The sequence below is a fragment of the Phocoena sinus genome, chromosome 8 (genome assembly GCF_008692025.1).
Source record: "Phocoena sinus isolate mPhoSin1 chromosome 8, mPhoSin1.pri, whole genome shotgun sequence".
NCBI lineage: Eukaryota > Metazoa > Chordata > Mammalia > Artiodactyla > Phocoenidae > Phocoena > Phocoena sinus.
In genome coordinates this window covers 5,380,336-5,392,220 of record NC_045770.1, presented here as the reverse complement: position 1 = coordinate 5,392,220, position 11,885 = coordinate 5,380,336, and the positions used below count along the sequence as shown (strand labels likewise).

The 11,885-nt window shown below is 51.0% G+C and overlaps 1 protein-coding gene across 2 annotated transcripts in view; it reads left to right on the top strand.

Annotated features, from left to right (window-relative positions):
• The first annotated feature begins 2,293 nt into the window (after positions 1-2,293).
• Positions 2,294-11,885, top strand: part of FLI1 (Fli-1 proto-oncogene, ETS transcription factor) — a 115,418-nt gene continuing 105,826 nt past the window's right edge. The window contains exon 1 of one of the 2 annotated variants that reach the window (XM_032639990.1): positions 2,294-3,607. In XM_032639990.1, the coding sequence (XP_032495881.1) occupies positions 3,590-3,607 (18 nt within the window). In that variant the 5' untranslated portion in view covers positions 2,294-3,589. The remainder of the gene's footprint in view (positions 3,608-11,885) is intronic. The other variant, XM_032639989.1, reaches the window with a different exon arrangement.

Sequence of the window (11,885 nt, the reverse complement as noted above, 5' to 3'; positions counted from 1 at the left end):
GACCTTAGACTCAGAAACGTGTGGTGGGCTCTTTTGTTGGTTCGCCCCCCGCAGCCCCGACCCCCGGTTGCTGGCTTTTGTTTTCAGTGCGGGTTCGGCTGTGAGCTTCCCCTGACTTGAAAGCCAGCCGGGGCTGGTGGAGTGGGCAGGACGGTATTGGGCATCAGCTCCTGGTCACCAGCCCTGCCCAGTCTGGGAAAGGGAGAGGCAGGACAGTCTCTGGTGAGCCAGGAAAGAGGGTGTGAGCAAATGCGTGGGCTGGGGTAACCAGCCCCTAGCTGGGCCAGGAGAAGGGAGAGGAGGGGGAGGGGAGAGGGCAGAAGGGGGGTGAGGAGAGAGAAGGGGAAGGATTCCCCCTCCCCAGCTCCAAGACCGTTTTCATCTGTAGCTGCTTCACCACAGGCTCTCTATCAATTTGTCTCAATGCAAACATTCAAAATATTCTCTTTGGCTGCTCGTGAAAACAATGTGAGCTGCCAGGATCAAACCATCTTTCCAGATGTCTGGTGGTTACCACATTAAACAGGGCAAACTTGTTTACTGTTGTGTTTGGTTAGGGCTTTTTTCCCCCTTCAGGATTTAAAAAAGCAGCAGCAGCAGTGGAGTGGGACATCAAACCCAGAGTTACATAAGTGGGCAGCCCTGCCCACTGCCATGCCAGTGCGGGTCACAGGGAGACTCAGATTCCCTCAGAGGGCTCTTCAGAGTTGGGGAGCTCTTCTTTCTGGGTGGAGGACCTTGTGAATAGACAGGAGCTTCTGACAGAGGGGCTGGTAAACACTCAAAGCCGCGGCCCCAGTGCCAGCCAGTGAGTCACTAAGGGGTGACAGCTGTACCAGTGCCAGCCTCTTCCCCTCCCCACCATCTTCAAAATTACAAAATTGCCAGAAGCTTTGGTTTTACAGGCAGAAACGGAAAGGGCTGTTGAGTTCCACAGCTCACACAGGAGGGCAAGTCCTCCTTTTAATCTAGTTCCACACTGAGTTCTCTCTAGGGGAGAGGCAGCTCCTGCTAAAAGGAGTTGGGGGTACTAGAGATGTTGGGGTGACTTACTGATCAGAGCAGTGAAGCCAATCTGTTATTTGCCAGGCTGGACAGGAGTTGGGAAGAGACACCTGGCCAATGTTTTGCCACAGAGGTGCCTTCTCAAGTATTAGGAAGACCGGGTGTAGAAGGGGGAGACGCTGGCTGGCCTGCAATGGCCTTTAACGGCCTGAGTGTTTGCCCAGCACCAGGAAGGGGGCCTCCGGCGGTAGACTGGAGTTCTCTCTGCCTGAAAGAGGGGGAATGTGGCCGGGGGTGCCGGGTTTCTGGTCAGGTCCGTGTGGGAAGCGGTTTCCCTGCTCCCTTCTGAAAGCCTTGTTGTCGTTTGAAGGTCGGCAGAGTCTGGGCTGAAAAGGAAACAATTTGGGGTTTGAAAGGATGTAATTCATTCTTCCTTTCCCTTTAACCTCTTTCCTCTCTGGAAAGCATGTGGAAACGCTGAAGGGAAGAGAGAGAGGGCGGGCGTCGGGGCCGAGGGGAGGAAAGGGTTAAGCCTGATTTCTTTTAATTGAACTCCAGAACTGGTGGCCCCAGGCAAAGGGGGGGACTGACCCCGCTAGCGGTAACCAGATGTGGCGGTCCCAGGGGAGCCCCCGAGCAGACCCCTGGATTGAGAAGCAGACAGGAGGTGGGGGGGGCGGCCCGGCCCCCATCCCACCCCCACCCCATCCCCCCACCCCTCTCCCCCGTACGCACACCGAGTCACAATTGCTGGCAAGCTGCACCCGCCACTCCAGGTCTGGTCACGTTCAGACCCGTGTCTGTATTCGAACCCAAAATTGGAGCTGAATTGATGAGACTAATTTCGAGAAGGGGGTGGGGGGAGGGAGGGAGGCCAGCGAGCTCTCGGGCTCAACTGCTCCTGAAGAAATAAAGAATTAATAAGTCACCTTTTTCGCCGCTGTGGACACCCTTTTGAAAATTTTTCTTTCCAATTGACTCGGATCTCCTCTGGATTTTTTTTTCCTCTTTCTCCGGGTGGACTCTTAAATAAAAGTGAGAAAGTCCAAAGCGTGGTCTGGAGAGCGTGGACAAGGTAACCTGTTTCGGAGGAGGTCGGGGAGAAGCGAGTCAGGCCGAGAGCGCCCGGGGGTCCCCTCGCTGCGCCAACTGGAGCGGGCGGCGGCACTGCGGAGGGACCCGGGAGGTCTCCGGGTGGCGGGGCCCGACAAGGCGGGCCGAGGGGAGGTTGGCCTCACGGCGGGGTGGGGATGATGGTCTGGAGCCCCGGCCCCGGGGGTCTCACCCGGGAGAAGTCTGGGTCGGTGTGGGGATGTTGCCTGCTGTGCTTTGGAGACCCGCCGGCCAGCCTGGAGGGATCGTCTCTCCGTAGTGTAGGTTTCTTGGGGCCCAAGGTGGCATTGCATAGGCGGCTTTGACCCGAGTGCCAGGGCTTGGGCCATCGGGTTGGGGTATGTGCCAGGGAGTTGACCCTAGAAGGCGCGGAGCAGTAGTCTGGGGTGCCGCAGGTCCCGGCCCTCGGCGGGCGCCGGGACCTCCCCAGTAGCAGAGGGGCCGAGGCGCTCCTCCCCGCGTGCGTCTCTCCGCTCACAGCTCGCTGGGAGCCGAGTCCACGCCCCCGACTGCCGGGGTCCGTCCGAAACCGCCCCGAGTCCGCGTCGATGGGTGAGCCGCTCCGGGAGTCTGCGCGACTCCGCAGCCGAGGGCCCGAGTGGAAAAATTCCCATTGGATGCACTTTCTAATGGTTGGTCGGCTTCGGTCTGCGTCCGGATCTTCCCGGGCAGTAGGCTCCAGGTTATCCCCAGCCCGAGTAAACTCTCCCGCCCCCCGCCTCCCCCCCAACCCCAGAAAAAGTTTGACTCGGCTGGAAAAAACATTAATGAACGTATCTGTGGGAAGAAACGGAAAGTGAATGAGTCAGGAGGGCCACCTTCGGCCAACGGCCCCTGGAAAGGAAGGAGGCCAAAGGCGTTCGGTGTTGGACTTTGGGGGAAGGTGTGGGGGGAGGCTTGCAGACTGCGGGAATCAGGGCGCGGGCGCTGGGCGTGGACCCCGGCATTGTTCCCAGCTCGCTGTTATCTCCCGGGAGCAAGTATCCTGTGGGCGCAGCGCATGAATGTATCTGGGCATCTCCGCGTGTATTTATATAGTGTGTGTGATGCGAAAAGCAGGACCCGCGGAGGGGAGGAAGAGGGGGTGTGAGGGGGGGAGAGGGAAGACGAGGGAGAGCAGAGGGGAGAGAAGAGAAGAGAGAGGAGAGCGAGAGACAGAGAGAGGAGAGAGAGAGAGAGAGAGAGAGAGCGAGAGAGAGAGAGAGATAGGACTTCCTCCCCATTCGCAAAGTGAAGTCACTTCCCAAAATTAGCTGAAAAAAAGTTTCATCCGGTTAACTGTCTCTTTTTCGCTCCGCTACAACAACAAACGTGCACAGGGGAGCGAGGGCAGGGCGCTCGCGGGGGGCACGCAGGGAGGGCCCAGGGCGCCAGAGAGGCCGCGCCGGGCTAATCCGAAGGGGCTGCGAGGTCAGGCTGTAACCGGGTCAATGTGTGGAATATTGGGGGGCTCGGCTGCAGACTTGGCCAAATGGACGGGACTATTAAGGTAAGCGACCGGGCGGTGGGCGCGGAGCGCTGGGGTCTGCCGGGGCGGCGAGGCGGCGGGCAGGCTGGGCGCGGGGCGCCGGGGTCCCGGAAGACGTGGCCACTCTCCCTTCCTTCCGCGCCCCGGCTTCGCGCCGTCTCCTCCCGCGCTCGTGTGGCGAGTCTCGCAGGCGGGGGCGAGCCGCCGGGCTCCCAGCCGAGGGCGATCTCCCCCGCACCCCTTGCCCGGAGCGAAGCCCGGCCCCCTCCCACCGCGCTGCCGGCCGGGCTGCGGGCGGCGGCGGCGGCGGCGTGAAACCCGGGGAGCCGGGCGCCGTTCGCAGCCGGGGGCCGGAGACCTCCGGGGCCACCACTCCCACCCGGCGAGCCGGGCACCCCGGCCCCGGCGCTGGGCACCCGCCCGTCTGCCGGCTTCCTCTCCCCCGAGGCCGAAGACGGCGGGGGCGGGCGGGCAGCCGCCAGCAGCCCGGGCCCCTGCCGGGAGGGCCCAGGGGCAGGCAAGTGGATTGCTTGCAGGCGGATCGGGGTGCGAGTGAGTGTCTGGGGCTCTGTGTGCGCGGGCTGCTCCAGATGGAAGCCCTGTTTACATGTCAGCGCGGGCCGGTTTCCCTTCCTCTTGGTACTTCTGTTGCCGGGCTCTCGGCGCTCGGGAGCTGCCGGCTTCTCGGGACTAACGGGCCGGCCTCGCCGCTCCTCCGCCGGAGCATCTTTTTCCCGGTCGGTCCGCGCCGCTCCGCACGCCCGGCTCCCGCGCTCCGCGCCCGGGCTCCCACCGGCCTCTCGAAGAGGGTCCCGCGCCTGCGGAGCCGCTCCTCCTAAAGTGAGCGGCCCTGAGCCGGCGGCCCGGACGACTGCCTACTACCCCCCAGCCCCTAGCCTCACCCCGCGCCTCGCGCCTGGGTCCACGTTACCAAGTGCAGCCCAGAGGGACGGGTGAGGGTCCGGGTTTCACCGCAGACTTCACGAGGGTTGACTGCCTGCTCCCTCTGGAAGGGGGAAGTGGAGCCAGAAGCAGAGAGGAGGGACAGCCCCTAATGAGACTGGCCTTAAGAGGCCCGAGAGGAATGAATGGGACCGGCAGTTGGCTGCGAGGCTGTCCCCCAACACCAAGCCCGAGTCGGTCTGGAAAAGCTATTAGGCTGGTGAGGTGGGGACTGGCAAAGCCCGCCATTCCCAGAACCCAGAGGAATCAAGTCTTTGCTCAGGGCTGAGGAAGAGGATGTTGGGCTTGGAGAATTCAGGAGATTTTTATCATTTGGGTGGGGTAGTGGTTTTTATTTTCTAAGTTTTTTTTTCTCTCTCTCTCTGAAAGTTTGAAATATGCTGACTTAAGTAAAAGGCACCAACAGCAGGAACTTGAAAATGTGGAGATGAGATTACTGATTGTATTGGGTTGAAGGGAGCCTCTGTGAGCCTCGGTTCCTCCAGTTTAAAGTGCATGGGTGAGAGGGCATTCCTGTAGGGAGGTGGTTACCCATCGGTCATTTCATGCCAGTTTCTCTTCTCATTGGTGGGTGCATGCAAGTGTCTCAGTATCCCTGGTTTAGTAATAAGATGCTCCGCTCCAGAAAACTTCCCTCTCACTAGGAGGCTTGCCACTTACCCAGAAGGCCCCCAGCTGACCCGGAAGGGTGGTAAGATGGCTCCAGGGTCTTGATGTGGACACCCTAAGGAGAAGTGAAGCAATATCTCCCCGATGCTCAGACCTCTCGGCACAGGCCCTGAGGGTAAGTAGGAAGCTGTGATCTGTGAACCCAGGATGTGCTAACCTCTTTAGCTGCATACACAGGGATTGGCATGGCCGTCAAGGAGAACAAGCTTAGACCAGGACCCTGGCACTTCATGCCAGGGTGGGAGTGACAGGATTCCTTCTCACCTGGGTGATGGGGGCCTGTGAGTCCTGTCCAGACCCTCCCCCGGAGCACCCTTGTCTCTGATCCAGGTTGCCTGGCTGGTCTGCTGGTGGGCAGAGCAGTGGCTTTTCAAGCAGGCTTCTTCACTGCCCAGCGTTCTGAAGGATTGAGTGTTTAGTGTATATTTTGGTATTGAGATTGTGTGAAAGCCACAGTTTCCTGTTCACGGGTGACCTTCGGATCTCGGGGTTCCCAGACCCCAATCCCACATTGGTTCAAATGCTGTGTTTGGAGAAGACAGTGGACAAGGAGAGGCCAGGGGACTTCTGGTCTCTGTGCGAGGATGCACAGTCCATTCAGCCAGTATGAGCTTCAAACTCTTTGTAAAAGTGAAATAGTGGGACTAAATTACCTCTACAATAGTGCCTTTCCAATCCTTTCAGTTCCTAAAATATCACGCTCACATGCTCTTGCAAGAACATGTACCTACATGTCCACGAAATCCAGTTCTAGGCTGAGAGAGGTCAGAAGACACCACATACCATGTCGAATTTGTAGACACAGATTCAGAATGTGTGTTCCCAGTTTGAATGGCCTTGACAAGTCATCTTCGACTAATTCTGGCATGTGATTTTTATGCACCTGCGTATTTCTTCCTCATATATGAAGCATACTTATATTTCAAAATACTTCTGGGTCTCATCACTGGGGACCTGTTTGGTCCAGAATGCCAGGGAAGTCTGAATTCCTTTGCAGAAGCTTTTTACTTTGTGCGTAATTTGCACAACTTCGTGTGATTACAAAATCTTAACTTCATCACCCTTGTTATAGTAAGTCCTTCTGTATTACGCTCTCTTCTCTCCAAGAAAGTCTCCTGGGAAGGCTCCGAGCATCACGGTGGGAGCACCAAAATTTGCAGGAGGCCTTCTACTGTTCTTCTGCCACAGATAAGTTAGCCTAAATATTAAACAACACCCTGTACCACCCTGCTCCCCACGGTGATGGTATCAGTTGTTGAAAAGCACGTGATACTGGTTGCTGCCTTAAGAATGACCTGGTTTCCAAAACTGCACCTTAGTTCTAGGCAGTCTTCAGTTGAATCTTCTTATTTCATCTAGGGAAGCTTGATTCAGTCAATGCACATTGTACCATTAAAGATGGGGAAACAGTCAGAGAAAATGCAGACCTGGTGAATGAAATAGGGAAATGAACTGGGGACTCCGAGTCAGAAAACCTGGGCTCATTCTCAGTTCTGCTGCTCAGTTGCTGCGTGTCCTATAGCAAGGCACTAAGCTCCTGGAGGCTCAGTTTTCTCATCTGTAAAATGGGGCCAAAGAACCTCCTTACCATAGGTCACAGTAAGGATTCAATGAAGTTTGGTACCTTTGTTGACTGTACATTAGTTGAATTCCTCCTTGGGGACAGGGCTTGTGGGGATCGATTGGCCAGAAAATTAGATCATAGGTATGGATTTATTATAATAGGTATTTCATTAATGCTATGAATCTTAATTAGGGGTCTCTTATGTTCCAAGGCTTTGGTTTATGTGTTGAGGATAAAACAGGGGTCAAAACCCTGCTGGAATTTACACTGTGGCGGAGGTGACAGACACATAAATAAATAATTCTATGTCCAGGGTGATACAACTTCTGAAGAACAGTAAATCAGGTTAGGGAATAGAAAGCGATGTGGTTGTGTCAGCCAGAATGGTCAGGGAGGATGCTTGCAATGAAGTGGCAGTTGGGCAGAGATACTATCAGCTTTCACCCTTTACCTCGGCATCACACAACCAGTGCATGTTGGGAGAGCAGAATGGGAAAGGAGGGTTGAGGTGACAGCTGGGCTTTGAAAACTAGCAGAGTCAATGAGCCAGACTGGCCCAGGCTGCAGGTTACCACTGACAGTGCAAGTCCAGATGGGAAACTTCAGGATGGGATCCCGGGAGAAAGCAGTAGAGAGATGGATACCCGGGAACAAAGACTTTACTTCTGTCATTAGACGTGGATGCTGTCTTCACTCTGAGAGTGAACCGCTCACCCACCTGCATCTTTTTTTTTTTTTTTTAACCTTCGTAGCGCCTAGATTCACGAGAACTCCAGGCGAAACAGGCTGTGTCTTTTTCTCTGTCCCGTGACCACATAGAATTGCCTCCCTCGGGGAGTTACCCGACGATGAATCCTATTTGTTTGCGAATAATTTCTACCACTTCGGCTTCTGTGCAACTTCAAGTTTTCAGGTTTGCAACTTTAGAGCTTTAGAGCTTATTTAGCTGCATATCCTCCTTTTATGAGAAGGGAAACTGAGGCCCAGAGTTTACTGAATTATCCAAGATCACATGGCTGACTAGTGACAGAGTCAAGGTGAGAATGCAGGGCTCCTAACCCTCAGGCTAGTGTTCTTTCCACTATACCATGAACATTTTATTTGCTTTCTTTACATTTTTATGAGTTATAGAACCCTGGGGGCAGTGTGTTTCTGTGTGTGTGCGTGTGTGTGTGCGAAAGAGAAACAGACAGACAGACAGAGGGACAGAAACAGAGACGCACAGAGAGGGACAGAGACAGAGAGATAAGGTTTTAAAAAATATCATGGAGAATCTGACTCTTTAGACTAAAGACACTTCTGTTATTTAATGAAAAATGTACTGCTACCATCTTGAATTATTTCCATAATTCATAAGAAAATCCCAAATTTCTGAATAGGATTTTTACATAATATATTTTTTTATTTTCCCAAAATAAACCCTTCTCTTTCTGTAGACAAACAAGGTCTCCATAATCAGGAGACAACAAAAAATAGAGTATTTTACTTAAATAGCCAATAGGCCGCTCTACAGACCAGGGACAGGTGGGCTGAATTCCTATTTCAATTCTTTTAATAATTGAACATTTGACTATTTAAATAAAATATATTCAGATGCATTAGAACATATCTTGTGGCCCAAGATATGTAGTCTGTGTATTAAGTAGGTCTTCAATAATAACCACATTATGTAAGATTTAAGATTTCGATGTCTCTTTCTCTTTGGGGTCAACCAGTTAATTTGGTATTGGTTTTGAAAGGTGGTTGATTTAAACCAAACCTCTTTTTTAGAAATGTAATATTAGACAAATGCTAGCATTGAGTTGCCCCAGCCAAAAAAAAAAAAAAAAAAGAGTTGGGAAAATTTGATGATGATGAACCACCAGGCAGGATTTCGAATGGTCTGAGGCCTTTATCCTCCCTCAAACGTCAGAAGATATCCCCAAATTGTAGGTCAACACTCAGGCCATCGGCAAGGTCCTCGTCTTCTGTGGGAAAAGTCTCATTCTACCTGAAGCTTGATAGAAAGATTTTCAGATTAGGGTCCAACTGTCTAGAGTTAGAATGAAAAACAAACCCCTACTATTTTCATTCATTTGAGACATGCAGTTGCATTATGTAGGTATAGAATATTTTTTCTGTTTCGTTTAGTTTTGAATAACAAGACTTTCCTTTTTTGGCCTGTCTTGAAACAGTCTTTCTATCTTTTGTTTGTTGTTTTGTGACAAACTGAGAAGACTAAAGGCCATTGGCCACTATCTACACACACACACACACACACACACACACACACACACACACACACACACACATCTCACAAAATCTTCAACCAGCCATAATAGCATTTTTGGAAATCTCAGAGCTGTGTAGGTGTCTTTCTCTCTGCAGAAGACTACACACTGTTTCATTTTCTGTTGCTTTAATGATGTTTATCTATAGTGTTCATCCCATTCATGTGCTAATTCATCAGTGGGACAGTATTACCAAGTGATGTCACTCTAATTCTTCTACTGACCTGATAGACCCAACATCAGTAGCCCACAGACTTTGAGATGTTTCCCCGGAGGCAATGGATGGGGTGTGTCTATCCCCACATTATCACCTGTAGGACCAATATCTTGGACATTTGACAGAATTAGACAATCTATGGAATAACCCTTTTCCGTACAAAGCTAGCTGGCCTTATGGGAATTTGTCATCTTAATCCCATTGGCATCGTTAGCTGATGCCAGCTGTAGCAATGTAGGTCAGTAGGTCTGCTGCATGGCTGTTAAGCAGGAGCTGAACTAGCTATTAAATGCTATCAAGGGCTTCCCTGGTGGCCCAGTGGTTGAGAGTCCGCCTGCCGATGCAGGGGACGCGGGTTCGTGCCCCGTTCCGGGAAGATCCCACATGCCGCGGAGCGGCTGGGCCTGTGAGCTATGGCCGCTGAGCCTGCACGTCCGGAGCCTGTGCTCCGCAACGGGAGAGGCCGCAACAGTGAGAGGACCGCGTACCGCAAAAAAAAAAAAAAAATGCTATCAAGACACCAGGTTGGTGGCAAAAGGGCTGCCGCCCTCGAGACAGAGCAGGAGGAGAAGCCGTGTGTGTGTGTGTGTGTGTGTGTTTGCACAGCAGAATGCAGTAGTGTTCTGCTAGCCTCAAGGAACGAAAGAGCAATTTCAACTGGAGAGACACAGAAAGACCGAATAATGAGAGTTATGTGTTTAGTCCCTTCTGTTTACAAAGTACTTTCACATACACCCTTGCATTTAATCTCAAAACAACCCTATGGGAAGTAATATTGTCACAACTCTGTTTTATCGGGGAGAAATGAAGGTTCAGAGAGGTTAGGTAACTTGCCTAAGATGACAGCTAATAGGTGACAGATTTGGTTTTCGAGCCCAGGGTTTCTGTTTACAGAATACTTGTTTTTTTCTACACACCAGTCACACTGCCTCTTGGCTTTGAAGGATGGGTAGGACTTGCCCAGGAAGATATGGTTCAGGGGCTTTCTAGGAAAGTGGAATACTTTTGTTGCGGGGCGGGGTGGCATATGAAGGAGAAGGTAAGAGTGGAAATATTGGGTGGAATTAGATTATGGACGACCTTAAATACCATAAGAAAGAACTTGGGTCTTACCAAATACATAGAAAGGAGGAATCACAAAATTTTTAATAGAGGGATGATCTAGGTAATTGTACAAATTTCAGAAGACTTCCTGTTCTCATCCTGCTCCTTAAGAAGTGGAGATGGAAGCGGCTGCATCACTTATCAGAGGCCATAAGAAGTGAGCAGCAGAAAGGATTAGAAAACCAGTGATAAATTCAGGCCCCCAGACCATGCTATCAGCTGTGTTTAAAGATGTTTGTTTATTAAATATGGAGTCAAGAGAGGGAGGAGAAACTCTGTTTCACCAGATCTCATAAAAGTGTGATTATCCTTTCCCTCCTTTGATTGTGTGTTCTTTCGTAGTTGTTCTAGAGATTTCACCACAAGCTGTCTTTTCAACGGGGGCCATCTATCCTGGGCTACCACTTTAGTTCCTTTTGAGAATGAGTTAGCAGAGAGTAAGTGAGAAGAGACAAAAGGAAAAGTTGTTTCCCTGAAACTCAAATCCAATTTCTATGGAAATTCAGACAGATCTGACAGACTTTCATCGGTTTGCTGGGCCCGTCACCGCACTTAGAAATACTGACATTGCACCCAAGCAAACCCAAAACTCAGAGAGTTATCACCATCTTTCCAAGCAGGATCAGAGATTATGTGTTCAGATGCACTTTCAGATAATTCAGATCAACTTTATAACAGCTTCAAAATGGCTTATACCCACAAAAATGAACCAAAATACTGAATATTTGAGACAGTCCCCATCTTTGGGGAGCAATGTGCCTGCCATTTAGATCATGATCAAAATTCCAGAGTATGTAATTTTTCAAGCCACTTCCAAGAGAATGCAGACTTGAAATGTGAAATGTGTTCCCCACAGCAGGGCCCATTTACTCAGACAGTGCCGTGTGTCCCAGGTAACAAAAGACGGTATGTCACATCCCAGTGCACACTTGCAAGCGGCCAGCATTACAGGTGTCACGGGAACTTGGACTCTGCATTTCTAGACATATGTGGTTTTCTCGTGTCTACTGGAATCTAACATACCAGGAGCAGGGTTGGTAGGTCCGAATATATGGGAATTCACTGATTTTTCACGGGAAGAAGTCTGAGAGTGAACAATGTTGCAATATTGTTCATGTAGCAGAAATGTGAAAACAAACAGGTTAATATAAAATTACTCAGCTCGTGAGTTGTCAGTGCTTTTGCAATCTATATAGATGCATATACTTACATCAAAGTTCTTATGCCTGAGAGTCCTTTTGTCTTCAGGTATTTATCACTTAATTCATATTCGTGCGTTTACTCATTCAACTAAGTGTTGAAAACCATTGCGAGGCACCGTGCACCGCAGAACTCCACATAAACGAACAAGAGCAGGATGCCTTCAACTGTTTCTTCCAGGCTTCTAGAGAGTAGAAGTTTCTCTGCTTACTGATTTTAAGCTCTGACTATTGGAGTTTCCAAAAGAAGCAGTACTCACTGGGGGAATCTTTATTTGTGGCTTTTTATTATAAGGAAATGTATGCACATTTT